Source organism: Solanum stenotomum, chromosome 1, assembly GCF_019186545.1.
Source record: "Solanum stenotomum isolate F172 chromosome 1, ASM1918654v1, whole genome shotgun sequence".
Lineage (NCBI taxonomy): Eukaryota > Viridiplantae > Streptophyta > Magnoliopsida > Solanales > Solanaceae > Solanum > Solanum stenotomum.
In genome coordinates, this window is record NC_064282.1 from 17,526,695 (window position 1) to 17,546,159 (window position 19,465).

General features: G+C 36.7%; 1 protein-coding gene across 8 annotated transcripts; it reads right to left on the reverse strand.

Annotated features, from left to right (window-relative positions):
• Window positions 1-200: 200 nt before the first annotated feature.
• Window positions 201-17,650, reverse strand: LOC125844799 (uncharacterized). Of its 8 annotated transcripts, none has more exons than XM_049524191.1 (21): window positions 16,644-17,650; window positions 13,500-14,057; window positions 13,226-13,399; window positions 13,042-13,150; window positions 11,198-12,951; window positions 10,970-11,086; window positions 10,658-10,840; window positions 10,489-10,551; window positions 9,140-9,211; window positions 8,717-8,977; window positions 8,442-8,561; window positions 6,381-6,440; window positions 5,458-5,498; window positions 5,193-5,270; window positions 5,005-5,089; window positions 3,013-3,171; window positions 2,139-2,241; window positions 1,826-2,013; window positions 1,143-1,591; window positions 849-1,031; window positions 201-706 (listed from the first exon to the last, which is right to left on the reverse strand). In XM_049524191.1, the coding sequence occupies exons 1-16, from the start codon at window positions 17,499-17,501 to the stop codon at window positions 3,037-3,039; spliced, it is 4,668 nt and encodes a 1,555-aa protein (XP_049380148.1). In that variant the 5' UTR covers window positions 17,502-17,650; the 3' UTR covers window positions 201-706; window positions 849-1,031; window positions 1,143-1,591; window positions 1,826-2,013; window positions 2,139-2,241; window positions 3,013-3,036. The 8 variants fall into 8 exon arrangements, with proteins under 8 accessions (XP_049380148.1, XP_049380117.1, XP_049380140.1 ...); XM_049524160.1 differs by having other exon boundaries at window positions 1,143-1,307; window positions 1,381-1,591; window positions 11,198-13,150; XM_049524183.1 differs by having other exon boundaries at window positions 11,198-13,144; window positions 13,229-13,399.
• Window positions 17,651-19,465: the final 1,815 nt, after the last annotated feature.

Consider the following 19,465-nt stretch of genomic DNA (forward strand, 5'->3'; position numbering starts at 1 on the left):
ACTTTGGAGTTGATAAAATTCCTGTAGAGATTAATAAATCAACATAATGTGCCTATTCGATTCCTGGAAAAACTAGAATTTTAATTATAATTCTTGATCCGTGTTGTTGAATCATTCAAAAAGAATGGGTAAATAAATGATAAGAAATCAACTAGGAAATTAAGCTCAAGGTGAGAAGAAATGTACATCATGAGTGTGCACAAATATAAGATGAACATTGCGTACCCAGAAAGAGTTAAAATATCTAATTGTTATTTCATACGATTTATTTGGACGAGGGCTGGTAATTTAATAGTCACCAGGCTATTATTACACCATTTATCAACGAAGAGAATACACAACAAAATACAACAATGACGACTACGCCTCTATGTCAAACTAGTTGAGAACGATTACATAGATCTTCTACGTTGACTCCATTCTAGTTGGACGCATTTCAGTCCAAATATAATACCAAGAGTTCACCTTTAAGCATAAAGAGCACCAGCTCAGCATCATTTTTATCACCATAAAAGGACAACGGTATGCCTAAGCAAAAGTTAATGAGAATTTATACAGAACTCCTCCTCTTCTTTTTTCTCTCTTTCTTCCTTTTCTAGACTAAAATTTGGCCTGGATCCTCTAGCACAAATGAAGAATCTTCTTATTGCAACTGCATCGCCAGAGTGAAATCACTTCAGAACATTATTATTTGGGATCCTCCCAACTGAAATAATATGAAACAAAAACAAGAAGGCAAAATTTAGGAAATAGACTCTTAGGGGAGGGGCCTCTGGAGGAGAGAGGAAGGGAAACGTAAACAAAGACAAGTGGAAAAAAATAAACCAGGAAAAGAGAAGATCCTCTACCCTTGGAGCCAGCAGAAAATGCCCAGTTCCCACCCATAAATTAGAAGTCCAGGATGCATTGCCAGCAGAAACATAGCATAACTTCAATCACTCAGCCCCCTCCTGACGTAAGGTATCTTCAATCCGAGGATGCTCAACCTATCAGAAGCAGCTAAAAGGTTGCTTTCCCTATTGACTGAGAGCCTGCTCAAAGCATTCGATGAACTTAGCTATAATACATGACTCCTAATAATTGATTATGCAGTGTCAAGATTATCATTTGCTTAAGCCTAGGTGGGTAGAATTATCCAGTACCTGCGCTGGTGGAGGATAGCATATACTTGGTGAAGTATTGGAGGCCCGGTCACCACTGTTATCAAAGAGAGCGCGGACACCACCATTTCTTTACATGGTATCAGAGTCTTCGTTTACCTGATCTTGGCTCCCATGTTATATTGTCCACGCTCTAAATGTCCAATCCTGGGTGTATAGGGGGTGTTAGAGTCTCACATCGGTGTGGGTTGGGGTTGTGTGCCTCATTAACAATCCTCACCTCATAAGCTAGCTTTTGGAATTGAGATAGTCCCAAGGTTCAAATCTTAACATGGAGGTTGGAGATATGGTATAATGCCTCAGAATGTCCATTCAATTCTAGCCAGCACCTGAATAATGCATGAGAATAGAAACTTCTCAGAACCCAAGGACTCTCGATGAGCAAGTAGAGTGCTATTTCACTTCAAATCTTATGAGCCACGATTCATCAACTTAAGAAAAAACAAAAAAAATGTTAGAAAAGAATATAGAAATACCACTTATTAGACTTTTCAAAAATCTCTTTTCAAGTAGCAAATTGCCTCATTAGATCTAGTAGTGCACAATTCAATACCACAATGATGATATGTACAAATTCATTTCAACAAGGGCATCAAAAGTTCTTTAAATACAAAATTCTAGTTTGGTGAAAATTAAAATTGTAAACGAGTGGAGAGTTCTCTAACTTTGGAATAACTTTCAAGACGAACCAGGTAGCATAAACTGTCTCCAACATGTCAATGTGGTCATAATACATTGACATGGTCAAGTTCAGACAATGTTTGATTCTATTGAATGGAGGAGCTCTTTAACTGTTCCTTGATTTTGACATCCAGTGGAAGCTGGTCCCAATTTTTGAAGGCAAAATCCCAACCTATATTCATAACACCAAACAATTTAATTGCAATTTGCTAGAAGTTCGCAACATAAATTTGAAAACCAAATCTACAAAAGCAAAAACTTAATATCAAGCAACTGTAGGGCAAAAGAAGATCTTACCCAATCACGGCAGAATGAGCGGCTGTAGAATTTAGTCCAACTCTAGTAGAGGCAGTTGCAAGTTGAGATTGATCATTAAGTCTTTGATAGTGATAACAATAAGCTGATACCAAATAGAAGGACACAAATGATTGAGACAAACCTTTGAATCTTTGATAGTTATAGAAGCTAACAAGAAACTAATGGCAAATAGAAGGAAAGAAAAGATTAAATCATTAAATGCAGATACTTTAGAGTTTGAAGAGTACAACATCAAACAAAAAATACCATGTAATATTCAGATTACTCAACTTATGAAGACCCAAACTTCAATGTTTAGCATAATGTCTTTCCTTCTCACTGGTTTCATGGAGATGCTTTTAAGAAAAGGTAAAATTCACCCGTATACAGGAAGAAACACAACTCTTTGATACCTTCGTGGAGATACTTACAGCCTATTTGGATTGGCTTAAAAGTGGGTCAAACCTACTTTTAAGTCATTTTTAGCTTTTGGGAATGTTTGACAAAGTTAAAAATAACATAAGAAAAAGTCATAAATGACTTGAAAAAAGTTAAAAACCAAAAGTAGAACTCCCCCTACTTTTTATTTTTTGACTTAAAAGTCATTTAAAGTTTCACTTATTTTTTGGACTCAAATGCTACTTTTTTCAGCCTATCCAAACTGGCTCTCACACTATCTTTATGAACATTATTTCTAGTTTCTAGAAGCTCTTTTTATACAATCAAGTCATTATAAGTTTAAAACTTTATTCTTATGCAACCAATCATTTCAATCTAAGAGGATGGAAAAAGACACAAGAAAATACTAATGGCATCTTGAAAACTATACACGTATTTATGGTTTATCTGAAGATAATGTATGAGCTTAACATACCTTCAAGATGTAAACTTTCTGATATTAAGATACCTCAGAAGCCTCAATGCTTGGAACAATTCTTGGGAGCAGCTTAACTTGAGGTACTGAATTAGATTCATCGTTGCATGGAAGAGAAGGTATCTCATTTTCCAAAATAGAATAAGCATCCGCAAATGCCTACAGAAAGTAACTTTTATTAGAATAGTTATATGCAGCCAATATTCAATGATCATAATTTTTAGTGCGTATTCTAATCCATTCAGTAGCAACTTCAGTCCCAAAATAATAGTGACTTAGGAACACCAACTTTAACCATATGTCAAACAGATGCACCCAAAGAGAATACCAAGAGTTTGTTACTTCAGGCTATATTAATTAAATGAAAAAGTAGACAGTCGCTTTTAAAGGACAGTATTTTTAGCTGACTTTTACATATTTGAGGTGTTAAAGAATGACAGAAGTCCCACATTGGTGGTTAATGAGATGGGTGGACTCCTTATAAGGCTTAGGCAATCCTCCTCCCTTTGAGCTAGCTTTTGGGGTGTGAGTTAGGCCTAAGAACTAATTTAACACGAGGGCATAAGAGGAATTAATGCTTTTCACTTTTAACTGACATATGCTACCTTTTCAATTAAAATAGATCCCATGTAGTGGTGGCAAATGGGCGGGTTGGGTCAAATTTGGGCGGGTTGAAAATGGGTCAACATAAAATGGGTAATAATTCAACCCGCCCATATTTGATATGGGTAAAATTGATTGGGTAACAAATGGATTGGGTAAAATACTAGTTTACCCATGTTTACCCATATTTTCATGAGTAAATAGTACTCTACTTTAGAATTCAACATGGAGAAAATATTTTAGTTTTTTTTAGATGAAAAATGTTGAAAATGCTTCATTTAGTTTTATTGTATCATAGAAGTCAAAAAAAAAATCCTAACTTTTCAATATAAAATAAATTTATGTAATAACGAAGGGAAAATATTTTTAATTTCAAAGTAAAGGAATAGTTGCATTTTAGGACTAAAACATGCTTAATGCACTTTAAGGCTTAAGCAATGTTAATACTAATACATGATTTGCTTATTTTACACTATTATTTATTATCCAATATAAAATTAAACAAATAAAAAAATATAATTATAATTAACAAAAGAAATGTACATTTAAAATATATATTTTTGTAGGGCCAAAGACTTCACCTTTTCAATTATAGAGAAAACTAATTAGTTCTATAGAAGAACATAAAAAGGAAGAGAAGTTACAAATTTTTTTAGTGATATCATGAATTTTGAGTGAATAAAAGTTAGAAGCTTAACCCATTTGGTTAATCCATATTTTACCCATATTTTTATGGGTTGAATGTGGGTATCAACCCATATTTTACCCATGTAAAAAGTCACTCACCCAACCCATTAAAATATGGGCGGGTTGGGCGGGTTACCAAAATATAGGCTCATTTTGCCAGCACTAATCCCATGCCATTTGAGAGATGTAACAAGAGATTTCTGATTCAAGCTTTTACATATGCAAATTACGCTCGAAGTAGAGGAAGTACTGTGTCGAGATTGAAACTTAACAAATTAGTAGAATAGCAGTAAGCAAACTGATAGAGGGCACCACCAAGAGTGGAGCCCAACACTTAATTCACTTGCATCAACTGTATTAATATAATAAAATTACCCAATGAAAAATCGAAAGCTCCTTTAATCTACGGGTGATTGAGGGATATGTCTGGTTAATTCATTAACCAACACGGGACCACTGCTAGCCAGCCTAGAAGGAATTCCTTGTTGCCAACCTCTTCGGAGATTCAAATACATTTTACCCTATTGATTTTTAAAAGCTAAGAAACCTGAAGTATCACAAGTTCTCCATTTTCACCCGACCCACAAGTTTTTCTAGTTCTACTAACATCGTGATCATAACATGGACTTATATTTCTTGCTTATTATCCAATTTCATAACAAATATTTTCTAGAAAATTTATTACAAGTAATTCTAACTAACCTTGATGCATTGGTGTATGCGAAAGCAGTTCCGCCCCACATTATTGGTTGGGTACAGAGGATCATCAATGCAAATTGGATCAATGCTACAAAATAAAACCAGGGAATAAGAAGGAAGGAAAATCATCACAAAAACGAAGCAAGAGATTTACAAGAAACAACATCAGGAGGTTCAGCAATTTGCCACACCTGCACCCTCGTTCTCTATTTATGTATAAGCCGCTTCCCTGTATTGAGACACGTATTTGACGAGGATCAAACACATTCCTGACAACAAAAAGAAGGCTTTACATCTGAAGTACCCTTTTTTGCATCTTATTTTTTCGAGGGGAGCAGGGGTATCATAGTGGTTTGGACTTCAGACATATAAGTTGATCTAAAATGTGTGACTGCTGCTTGTAAGAGCGAAATATGAGATAAAATAATTAAGGAAATACAAGCAGCTCAAACTCACCCAAAGAAGTAGAAAAAGTCCATCAGGAGGCTCCCCAAGTTCTACAAGATAAGATCAAAGAAAGTTGCACTCAATAACTGTTATGCATCAGAAGGAAAAAAATAAACGAAGCGTAGTTCTAATTAATTGAAACAAAGTCAACTTCTTCCATAGAGGCACTGCAGCATTTAACAAGCTCGTCAAGTATAAAATTGTAGGAGCAACCCAATCATATTGCTATGAAATTAGAAAGGCATGAGCCTCTGTACAAGGCTATCCAACTAACCTGCACATATCAATTCTGTACAAGCACAGAGCAGGAGGAGGTGGATTTTTTAATTTTACATTGAATATACTAGCAGTTATGGATGATATACACAAATGTCCCTTGTTTAAGCGATCATTTAGATTTCCTCCCTAATATTAAAAGTTTGTGCAAATATCACCCTTGGGAAATTACCCTTCCGGACAACATTAGACTCGGGTCTAATTTGTTCGTATATTCCAACAAAACACCAGACTGTCGTCTAATATTTGCAATAATAGACAATTTTAGACCATGAACGTTTTCTCATAAGATTTCAGTTTGCTCAAAAGAGATCTTTCGATTGTAGTCTAAAAGGTTCACAATTGAAAGAGGAATAAAAAGTGGGTCACTTTCTAAACAGATGTCCCAAATAACCGATGAAAATTTCACAGTATTTACCCAGAAAATCGTCTTATGTCGTATCACAGGTTCTTCTTTATATTGTGAAAGGTCTTATGAATGTTTCCATTACAATATGAACAACCCATAACAAAAACAATGGAGACATCCATCACAATCTATGTTGAACATGTCAGGCTTACTGATGATTCCATTAACAATAAAACAGGGGTCAATCGCCAAAAAATTAAATGTACAATAAAGAAAACAAAAAAGAAAAGGAAGGATTCAATCATACTTGGTCAATTGGTCGACTGTGATGATGTTCATGCTGCAAAAACCGTGTGATCAATAGTACCTATTAAATGGTGAAGAAAGAGACATTCAAACACATTAACATCAGGAGCTAGAATGAAATCAAGGGAAGCAAAACATCTGAGGTAAGAATGCCAAGAATTGGAAGACAATTGAATAAGTTTCACTATTTCACTTTTGCTTGAAACAAATGGGTGAAAAGTTTGACAGATGACTAGATTGAATAGATAATGACCACAATGCAGATATTTCCACTTCCCAACGAACAAAATTTCTGTTCGACTTTGAGTTAGACTCAGAGACCACAATCTTATTTCCAGATATTTGCCTCATTCAAGAACTGAAAAATAATGAATCAAGATAGGGAACACTAAAGTAACTCCAGTCAGTATTTCATGCAATATAATCTTAGATTCTAGAACTTCATCAAAATGCTAGTTAGAATAAGTCACTCGTCTCTAAATGGATTAAATGGATACATCAACCCACCCACGAAATTCTAATTACATGTAAATCAAGGTAAGGACGTTTAATCTTCAGTCTTCACTACTAGAATGAATCAATTGTGAGCATAAATATACCTTATGCTGGGAAAATAGGAAAAGGAAGAGAAAGGAGGGAAAATGGTAGTAAAAGAAGAGGAGGAGAAAGCTAAGAAGATTTCTGTTTTCGAATGCATGGTTTGGATAGAAAACAAGAATGGAAAGGAAAATTGTTCGACTTTTTGTTGTCAATGATTTTAATTTCAGGCAAAGAAGAAAATGGTACTCTCTTATTTTCATCCCCTAATTGTTACAGTACCAAAGCAAGAGAAAGGAAAACTCTCTAAGCTGTTCCTTTCTTTCTCTTTTTTTTCTCTTCCTTCCAAGCAAAGGATAAGAGTAGCCGGCCGACCTCCATCTCTTTTGCTTGGTTTGAGTTGAAACATGGAATGAGTGTAAAATTGTTTGACTTATTTGTAATTGATTAAAATTTTGGGTCAAGATGAAAATGACTCTCTTATTTTATTCTCTAATTTCTACAGCACCCAAGCAAGAAAAAGAACTCTTTAATCATTCATTTTCTCTGCTTTCTAAGCAAAGGAGTAGCTAGAAAATATCCTTCTTTTGCCTCAACTGCCCACACATAATAGAGTGTCAAGAAGGGATTGAAGCAGCTTAGCCAAGCAGTCAGCGCAGGAAATGAGTAGATGGCAGCAAAAGAAGTAGGTGCACTGTATATTCACCATTCATAAATCATAAGATTGAAGGCACTCATAAATATACCAACGTAGCTTATTTTTTGAAAAGTTGAACAGTTTAAATGTGCAATTGTGGGAGATGGCAGAAAAGGCTAGATTTTGACATGATAGATGACTTGGCAACTCTCCTGTTAAAGACATATACGGATCTCTTCAGCATCACCTCTTCCAAGACCTCTTACCTCAGATTTCAGATTAGAGCACTGTTGGCATATCACTTTAGAGGAACTTAAATGATTGGGAATCGGATAGATACCTAAGCCTTTTAAACTTACTCAGCAGCACTCCCGCAGCCTCTTCTTCATCTGATTGTATGATTTGAAAAGGTAAATCAGAGGGCACCTTCTCTTTAAAATCATGCTACTCGATTTCTACTCAAGTTTCATCTCAGAACACTCTCTGGCAATGGAAATCCATATGGAAAGGCATGGCTCCACTTAAGGTCAAATCTCAAATGTTTCTCTTGGTTAGTGTCCAAAGTGACATGTGTCACACAAAGCAACCTTCAAAGAAGAGGTAATGCAGCTATGCAACAACTGTGTACTATGTGAATTGTGAAGAGGACAAAATCTATCGCTTTCATCATTGTAAATTTACTGAAATCTGGAACGTTATTCTCAACATATATGGCATTGTTGGTGTGCCCAAAACAACCCTACAGTTTTTCCCAGGATGGCGGAGAAGAGTGATGTATTTAAGCATAACCAAAAGAACAAAACTTGAATATCAAGTCAGAAACAAGTATATAGACAACTGAAACACTTTTAGGTAACTCTACGAAATATTGATGCTAAGAAAGCTTACTAGACAATATGAACTTAAACCGCCTGAATATGACTGGTCAAGACTGCGATCTGCTAGGAACTGTTTTAGCACCAAAGCAAGAGGTGTGGCAGCAGGAAACTGTTCTGTGAGCTCTTTTACCTATCATCGACAATGGAAACACATCATACGATAAATCTACATGCATAACCAATTGACAGGCTCGACATAACAAATATCTAAGTGATAAAGATTAAGAGAGTATAGTTCTGAATTTGATCCCACAAGTATTCAGATGCAATCTCTTCAACATATACCAGCTCTGTGGTCTGTAATCCTGTATGAGAAGGCGATTTGAAACTAATATCAAGTCGAACTGCTTTTACATCCTTCACAGATTCATTCATCTTAGACCACTGTGGTGATGATGAGGAATCCGAACAAGTCGAATCAGCCTGAAAAGTATTGTCTTCTTCAACAGTCAACTGAGTTGGTTCAGCTTTTGGTGTTTGTAAATTTGATAGAGACGACGAAATGAGGTCATGTGGAACTTCCACCACAAGCATTATAATTGGTATCTGTAGAAAAATGGAAGCAACATAGCATGGAACAATGACTAAGGAAGGTACTTTTCTTGTGATAAAAGAGAGAAGGAAAAAGGTATTGCGATTAACATAAAGAAAAACACTAAGCTGATGAGAACCCAGAAGGAAAAGGATTTTGGATTTCAGAGACATTACAGCAGTATTTTCCACGATCTTCAGAGAATCATTTTTTACCCACTCCTGGTTAGCCAGATATCTAGCTGCATGCTGCAAAGTGTTCGATGTCAGCAACAAGGAGCTCCATTTAGAATAAGCTATATTTGTATCAAATTGGACAACCAAGGGTGAAATAAATACAATGTTCTTGTCTGGTACCCTTTTGTTCTGTCCATTTTTTGGGACATACTTCCCTTTTTAGTTTGTTCCAAAAAGAATGACATATTTCTCTTTTCTGAAACTATTTAATCTTCACATCACCATTATACCTTAGTGACTTGTTGAGACCCACATGGTATAAAGTTCACTCTTCAATAAGATAGAAAATGAAAATACATGTGAAACTCTCACCACCACTCATCTAAGAGGATAACTTTGATATTTTGTATATATTTGATTTATACGTCAAAAGTCTTCTTTAATTTCTCAGACTGTGACTATATAGACAGTTAGACATGCATAAAATGGGACGGGGGAGTTGCATCCAAGGGTGTGGCCTAGGGGGCAATGAAGTGGGTTGAGAACCATGAAGTTTTAGGTTTGAATCCCAGCAAAGACAAAAACACTAGGTGATTTCTTCTTATATGGATTTGGAGGTTGGGTTAGACTCAAGAGTCATATCTTTATATAGTATCAGAGCCAGCCTCATCCATGTTTGGGCTCCCAATCCATGCTCTAATTGGGCCTAGGCGTGAAAGGGGAGGTGGTAGAGTGAGTTAGAGTCCCCCATTGGTTGTACAATGGATTGATGGTCTGCTAATAAGGACTCGAGCAATCCTCCCCTCATCAGCTAGTTGTTAGGGTTTAGCTAAGCCCATCTGTCATATCTTTACTTCTCTTCTTTTTTTTTGTGTGGGGTGGGTGGAGGTGGGAGCAGTTAAGGGGTCATGAGGAAAATATTGGTTAATGATTAAAGAATCAGCAAGAAAATTGTTGTTGTATGAAAAGTTTTATGTTAAAGAGGTTCTCTCCTCTTCTTCTTATTTTTAGGGGGCGGGCTTTAAGTTTACTCGCTCTTGTTTCACTTTTCTAGAGTCAATTTGACCATTTTTCAGAGTTAAATTAGATTACATTAATTAAATATTTTAAAATCACAATATACATATTCAAAACTATACACGAAGTATAAGTTGCAACTTTTTTCTCATATCAATATGGTGAAAAAATACATCATAAAATGTTGGTCAAAGTAATGTAGCACTCTCAAAAGTGAAACATGACAAGTATTATAGGATGGAGGGAGTACAAAAAGATCATGACTTTCAAAGCAAGCATAGCATTTCCTTCTTCAATTATTAGAGAAGAATATTTCATGTGATCCTGGTTACCTGAAGGCATGTTTCTTTGATCCCATTTCGCCCCTCTAAGATCCCAGCTTCTTTAATTGGTTCCTATGGAGGAAAGAAAAGAATATAACATGATCTCCTTTCTCCAAAACTCTTTTTCTCCATGCCTAAAATATATAACGTAAGCACATATTATGCAAGACATGCTTACCAGATTCCTCACAGGAGGAAGAGAAACCACAAGGTCCACATCACTCGATGGGAGTGACAGCCCAGTAGCGTTTGAACCAAAAATGTTTGTACGAGATCTAGGCCATAATACTTGTAGAGAACGTGCAACGCGCTTTACAGCCCAATTAATGTAAGGCTTCCTGATCAAATTCTCAGAGGCAACCTTGAATATCATTAGAGATAACCAACAATAAGCATCAGGTAATAGCCAATTGCCGGATTTTTTACCCTGAAAATCTGGTTAAATTACTGAAATGATACTGCAGAAGCTACTACTCTCTTGGGACTCTACCTGTTTGCAGAAGTTCTCAATTTCATTGTGAAGGCGACTATGGATCATTGAAAGACATGCCTTCTTTGCAGTAGAGTTCAGCGTTTCGGGAGGTTGAAGTGGGAACGCAACATCTGGCTGGAAAAGAAAAAGAATGAACAAAAGTATAGCTTTCCATTCAAGCAGACAGAAACATGTGAATAAAGGAGTTATGAAACTGCAAACCGGATTCTCAGATTTGAAATTTACATGTTCTTGATCGCGAGTTAACTGTGAAATTGCGATGAGGCGATCCTGCAGCAAAGCTCCAGGTAGAGGTTGCGTTAACTGATGGGCTGAGAGACTTTTACTCCTCCAAGCAGGCCAAACTACTTCACTACCATCCATGCGTATACAGGCTTCTTCAAAATTAATTCCATCATGGAACCAACCTTTGACACCCCACTGCCTAGGGCTGGAGCTACCAGACCGAACCGTTGGAAAACCTCTGTGCCTTCTAGAATCACCAACTGGAGAAGGAGGAGGTGGATGAGGGGCACGTGGAACACATAGGACAACAGGTGACGGAGGCCTCTTGATCCTAGGTTGCTCCCGCCTGCTGGGAGGAACACAAGGACTTTTATGATCATGACTGCGCTTAAAATCTGATCTTGATCTCTCCCTAGACATACTGGGAATGACAATGGGTCGTAGAATGGGGTATGGGAGTGAATCCAGAGACTTTGCTTCACCTTCAGCAGGCAAATTGGACAAGGATCCTGAAGCATTCTCTACTGTCACTAGATCTGCTGCCGATGATGACTGCAGGACCTTGCTGGTAATCTCACTTCCTGGTATAACATAACCAACAGCCTGATGTCCTGAACCTAAAGGATCGAATGGAGAGCAAAAGGAAGCACCAGAAGGAGAAGTCAAACCATTTGTACTGTAGGAAGAAGAGAAGGCAACCATATCATCAACTGCCCTATTCATGTCTGCGTCCCTCCATGCCCATGAGCTGTCATCCGAGCTAAGGGAGGGAGGACGTGAAAAATTAGTACCAAGATGATCAGAAGGATTCCAGTACATAACACCACCTCCAAAGTACTGATTATAGTCCACTCCGGAAACAGCATGTACCTCTAACTCTTCTTCAGACAACCAGTGATAATCATGGTCTTCACCCACATCATGTGAATTTGCAAGATCGGAGAAGTCCATTAAGTCACCAGAATACACCCTTTCATCCTCAGTACTCACCGCATTGCAGTGCATGCTTTGAGCTGCTATATCTTGCTGGAAAGACGTTCTCCTAGAGATAAACCCAGCATCATAATTGCATGTAAGTGATGGAGCAGCTAGTCTATTGATACTGCGCACCATTGGGGGCCAATCTAAACTCATTGGCAAAGGTCCAGATATGATTCCAGGGCACCCTGTTTCAATTGAAGAATTTCTTACATGACGTACATTGCGTAGAAAAGAATGACGAAAATGACTTTTCCAGTTGTGACTGACATCAAGGTGCAATCTATCAGTAGCCCGTGGGAGATGTGAATCACCGCATGGAAGATGAACAGGAGCTACACTGGGCCACTCATACGAAACATAAGATGGAGAATTCATCGGCCCTGTATCATAAACATCAACACTTCTTTTCTCCTTTAACGAGGTAAAATTTCTGTTGGGATCGCCAACTTTAATTTGCTGCTCAAGAAAACCTGATCTGTTCAATTTTTTAAACTCCTTGCCGTTTGAAAGAGTGCGTTCAGATTCAATCGCAGGCATTACAGAAGATATAGCAGAATTGCCTTCCCTATTGGTAGTTTCCACTGCAACAGCTTCCGTTCCATTTTCCATCACCCCCTCTGTGGGAAAATGGTCTGTCAAACAAGGATTCCTGCAACCTTCAAAAGAACCAGCAGAACCACAATCCCTACTGGTTCGACTCAGAATGCTCATTTCTGGTTCACGTTTCTCATTGTCAATACAAGAATCTTTTGATCCGCTTTGATCAACCGAATCTATTACAGTGACACAATCAGAACTTGGATCCCTATCTCGGGAGTTGAAAGAAATAAAGGACTTCTGAGAATTTCTTTTCTGACATTTACCATCTTCTCCAGAAGTTATCAAGCTAGTGTTTTTAATCTTGTTTCTTTCTTTCCTTTTCTTCCTTGAAGCACTTCTAACAGTTTGACTATCTGGTCCTTCACCCTGTCCCTGCAGAAAGTTAGTCAGTTACAAACTATTTACAACATAACTTGGATATCTGATGCATAGTGGAAAGATAATTACAACCATATCGATCAAAGATGGAAGACTCTCTTTAACACGATCCTTCTGTTGTTCTCTGTTGACCGATCCACTAGGCAAACTGCTATGTACATTATCACCACAAAATTTATCGACCAAACCAGTAGACGAACTACTATGTACATTATCACCACACATGGATGTGTCTCCCTTGTCCTGCATATAATTTTAAAAGAAAGTAAGGGAACACATGGTATAGATTTTTTTTATTTCTAAAACGAATTTCTATGGGAAGTCTTCAAGATCAAAGCTGTACCTCAGTGCTTTTAACAGGCCTTAAACCATCTGCTTTAGGTTTTGGCAAAGAATTTGATTTCTTCACCTTACGGTTTTTCCCTTTTTTCTTACGGTTAGAAGCACCAAGTATCTCTTTGTTTTGCTTTGGTGAGGAATTCAAGTTTTCATCCTCTAGTAGCTCATACTTTGTACAGTCAAGAGAAATAATCATGAGTAACCCCCGTAATTTTCTTAATATACAATCAGAAAGAGTATTAACAGATTCTAATGAACTAAAGAATAGTTTTTCACTATCAGGAGACTCGCAAACAGAACGCGGACATGCCAACAGCACAGTGGAGATTTCCTTAAGCATAAACAAACAATCAAGTAACTGGTTGAATGAACATGAGACTCCAAACACTGATGCATGACGCATGCTCTTTTTTGCAACTCTTGCATCTGACACTCTGAGATTCACAAAGTTTCTTCGATCAGACAAAGTAGGGTTACCCCTCAGAGGTTGTTCTAGTGTTGAACTGCATAGCCAAGCTTTATCAGCTGAAACACCTCTTTCCCCTTTCAAAGTATCAGCAATCTGAAAGTTATAATTGGAGATTGGACAGCATAAGCCTGTGTCAAATTCTGATGACTGATGAGCACCTATTAAATATGCACGAAGAATAGAAGACTCTTCCAGCAATGAGAAGCTTAAACAGCTGAACTCCTTACATCTCAATCATTTGATTGACATTGTCAGGCAGGACAGGAGTGCTATAAGACACATACTAGGATATATCATTAATGTTACAGTTGCTATTTGTGAAAAAATATGAATTATGGGAAGTATATCAAACCAAAATCAAACAATTATAGGTGGTATGTTATAAAAAATTACTCACTGCTTTAACATACACTACCAGAAGCAAATATGCTGGGTTTACTGTTTTGCTCTGCTTCTTTCTTTTTCTTCTTCTTTTTTTTATTCTGAGAAATGAAGCGAGCATGCTGTTTTGAGGTAACTAGAGGAAAGAAGTAGCATATTTTATATTTCAAGTGATTTGTAATTCTTCCCTGGGGAAAAATATAGTTTAACAGTGAAAAAGAAGTTATCCAAAGATTCAAATAGCTGCCAGTAACCAAACACATATTCACTGACATGCTATGACCACCTAAGTTCTCGGACTCGGGTGTGGATGTCCGGTACAAGTGCGAATCTAGAGGTAGGGTCCTCTAAGATCTAAATTTTAAGATTTGGGGATACGGATCCATGAAAGGATACAGGTGCGTGGATAAGGCTAAAGTAATTCAAATATCTAAAAATAGAGTGATGAAACCTAAATTATGAGATATTATGTGGAAAACTTAAGGAGAAAATACTGATCAAGAGGAGAATCCTGTAAGGAGATAAAAGGAAAGGGAGTGAAAATAGAAATTTATATATACAAGGTTTTCCATTTTCTTCAGTTTACCTTACTTTTTATTTTGATTACATAAATCATTGAATTTGTCCAGAATTTCTCCCTCGAATTTGGTCAAAGTACCCAAAACCAGTTGACCGAATCGGGTACGGATCCCACACCCACACCCACACGACACGGGGCCGGCACCAAAAGTGAAGAGTCCGAGCAACTTAGATGACCACAGGGCTACTTTAGAAAGAAGAGAGATATTACATAAAAGGGATGTACATACATAGGGATAGGGTACCTAAAAAATCTAAATCCACACACATTCACTGGCATGCTATGACCACCTAAGTTTCAGACTCGGGTGCGGATGCCCGGTACAGGTGCGAATCTAGAGGTAGGGTCCTCTAAGATCTAAATTTTAAGATTTGGGGATACGGATCCATGTATGGATACAAGTGCGGGGATAAGGCTAAAATAATTCAAATATCTAAAAATAGAGGGATGAAACCTAAATTATGAGATATTATGTGGAAAACTTAAGGAGAAAATATTGATCAAGAGGAGAATCTTGTAAGGAGATAAAAGGAAAGGGAGTGAAAATAAAAATTTATATATACAAGGTATTCCATTTTCTTCAATTCCGCCTTAGATTTTACTTTGATTACATAAATCATTGAATTTGTCCAGAATTTCTCCCTCGAATTTGGTCAAAGTACCCAAAACCAGTTGACCGAATCGGGTACGGATCCCACACCCACACCCACACGACACGGGGCCGGCACCAAAGGTGAAGAGTCCGAGCAACTTAGATGACCACAGGACTACTTTAGAAAGACGAGAGATATTATTTAAAAGGGATGAACATGCATAGGGTTGGGAAGAAGCTGAGGTTCTGGCAAGAAGCAGAAGTAGGTGGAGAATCATACCAGCCAGCATATGGTGGACAATCTGGAAGGAGAGAAATTCTAGATGTTTTGAGAACATAGAAAATAATATTGAACAGATCAAATTGAATTGTATCTTGATTCTGTGTGTTTGGTGTAATCAAATTCGGTCTAATGATCCTGTATCTATTATTGATGTGTTAGATTCATTATAGACATGGGATCATAGGATCTGGATTTACTTGTAAATATGGCCCTAGTACAGCCCATGTACTGATCTGTTTCTATCAATAGACACAAAGTTATCAGTTTAAAAAAAAAAACAAAAAAAAATCTAAATCAGTTATAGTTTGAATTGACTCAACCAATTGGTAAAGCATGAGAACAAGATGTGAACTTACTATTCTATTCTATGAAAATATAGAGACATGTCTTAGTTAAGAAGTTGCGTGATTTGATAGTTTAGTTAATTATCATGGATGCCTGCAGTTTATACTCTCTTTTGCTTTTCCAACTCAAAGGGGCCTCCTCAACATTCCTTTAAATTTCCTTTATTACATCTCAGCTAATTTTTTGATACAGATTTTAGCCTACTGGCAAATCTTAGCCACTTACTGTTTAGATAGATTCCTGAGGATTCTGAAATGTGTACTTTCCATTTAACAAACTATTTACTATTCCAAAATGTCTATGTCATTTTCTCTTTCCTATTAGAGGGCAAGTTCAGCTTTTTAACATCCATGAATGAAAATGCCACCACATATACAAATTGATACATATTGTAATCTCATTGAATGAACTTGTAGCACATTAAACAGCAATGTAGCACCAAATAACAAACATAGATCAATCTGCTAGTCAAGAAAAACGCTCAACATAAAGAAGTACCAGTGATTTAGCCGCCTTCCCTAAGCCATTACGAAGAACCTTGACCCTTGTTGCCTCATCTAACTTACCCCACCAATCTACACACCCTTTCTTCCTCCAAAATGCATTTGCCCCTACACCTACAGAATTCACCTTATCTTTCAGCTTTACACCTCTCTTTTTCCCATTATTATGATTCAGCCACGCCAATCGTAACGCCACCTCCAACCTATTCGCCGCGAAAGCCTCGATACTATAATAACCCTTCTCTTTCAACCACCCCAATTCCACCCATTCTGAGCTCAACCCACTTTCTTCCCCCCTCAAAAACTTTCCATTCGTAACACCATCCATTGCATTCACAAAAGTATCCACATTTCCAACAAATTCCTCACTTACAGTCAAAGAATCTACAAAATCCAACAAACCCGAAACCCCATTTTCCCCTTCCCCTTCTTTCGAGCTGAAAATCCGTACCGACTGACGAACTCGCCGTTCCGACTCATTCGACTCCGCAACTCGAGCTAATAACCCATCAGACTTCCTGAAACAAATGCTTGGAAGATCAGAACCATCTGAAGGCATGTCAGGTAGGATGAAGAAAAAACCATGACCGTTGGATTGAAGTTTACCAAGCATTTGCAACAGGATTTGAACGAAATTCGAGTGAACAATTGTGAGATGAGCTTGGCGTTGAGGAATCGAGAGGGAAGAGAACCATTTGATAAGCGATGATCTAGGGTTAGGGTTATGATTAGGAAATGGGGGGTTTTGTGAATTGTAGAGAGAAATGTGAGATGTGAGGGAATCAAAAAGCTGCTGTCTTGAATTGTTCATAGATTTTTGGGGCAAAGGCAAACTAAAGTTCGATTTTTTCATATTTTTTTTCAGGTGATTTTTGTGAAGTTTTTCAGGTGGTTGCAGTAGCAGTAGCAGTTGCAGCGGTGATCATGTAGAAGACGATAACCAAAGCAACAATCGCGGTTCATGTAAAGAGGTTATTCCGTATTTGCTGACTTTTGTTTCGTATTTATATACTGAAAAAAACTACAAGGGGGAAAAGGAAGTGTAGATTTTTTTTATCTATAATCCTTGTGCTTTCACATGGAATTCTTCTGAAATTAAATTTTTACTAAATATATCCAAACAATTCAAATACAGAGAGTTTGTAAGAAGAAGCTAAAAGATTTAATTTTTAGTTATGTGCTAGAGAAAATGTTCAATTTAAATGAAAATTAATTTTAAAAAAAATTATGGCGTTGGTGACTAGATTAACATGTACTCTCTCAACTAATTTATGGACAGACGGTTATAATCTGCAAGCGTGATATTAAGTAATCTAGCGATAAAGACGGGGACGAATTAGACTCGCATTATATTGGAATTGACATTCAAATTCAAAATCTTCACACTGTTGTTTTTATGACTAAATCTTCCATTTACGATAATGATTTATGGATAGATTGTTATAATCTGCAAGTGCGATATCAAGTAATCTTGCGATAAAGACAGCCAGACAGGGACGGATTAGGCTTGCGTTATATTGGAATTGACATTCAGATTCAAAATCTTCACGTTGTTGTTTTTATGACTGGATCTTCCCTTTACGATAATGATTTATGGATTTGTAATCTGCAAGCGCGATATCAAGTAATCTAGCGATAAAGACGGGAACAGATTAGGCTCGCATTATATTGGAATTGACATTCAAATTCAAAATCTTCACGTTGTTTTTATGACTGAATCTTCCCTTTACGACAATGATTTATGGATAGATTGTTATAATCTGCAAGCGCGGTATCAAATAATCTAGCGATAAAGACGAGGACGGATAAGGATTGCATTATATTGGAATTGATATTCAAATTCAAAATCTTCACGTTGTTGTTTTTATGACTGGATCTTCTCTTTACACTAATGTAACCACTAAAGTTAGAAAAATAGTATTGCGCTATTATTTTATGTTATTGAAATTATAAATAATATTTTGCTTTTAAAAAAGTAAGATTTTGTGAGTATATCATTTATCGTACATGACATATTTTAGAACTAGCATCAAAAGTAAAAGAAACACAGTAAAATTAGGATTGATGGAATAGGTAATAACTAGTCATTTTGAGGGTTCTTAATGGCAAAATAGGAAACAGCAAAATCGCAAACAAGTTGATATTTAAAGTACCCGAGGAACTTTCGCCAAAATTTGGTTTCAAATTATTTTTTGACAGTTATAGTAAAATATTGTCATCGTTATGTAAAAAAGTTTGATGATCATAAAATGTAAGAAATTTGTTGGACAGACGGAAATCTCTTACAACCAATACAGTCCTTTATTCATGAAGCAAAAGCAATTTGTTTAACATTACAACCATCGCAAGTATCATTTCTAATATATCAATGGGGGCAGGCTCGGACACATTGAATACATCATATCATATCTTTACTGAATATAACATTGGATATATACGTTTTTAAATGTTAAAACAATTTTGATCTAAAAAACGTAGAAACTAATCGTATAACAAAATACCAAATGAACCAATGAGTTATCATAATTTTCTAAATCTACCCCTTTCTGAATTGGTTTATAAGATATGAGAAGCCAAAATACTTAGATATTTTTTTATTGGAAAAGAAAATTATCTTCTTCCTTTTTCAAATATTACTTGAACTAGGTGAAACTTTTCGATAACACTAGGAGGTTTCAAGTATGTAACACTGTGCACAAGATAACACATGCAAAATACTAGAAGTTGATGTCAAATATCTAGTGTATAAGCAAAAACAGAACTACATGAGATACTTCTTGTTTCACTAGAGCAGCTGCAATGAAAGTTTGATGGATA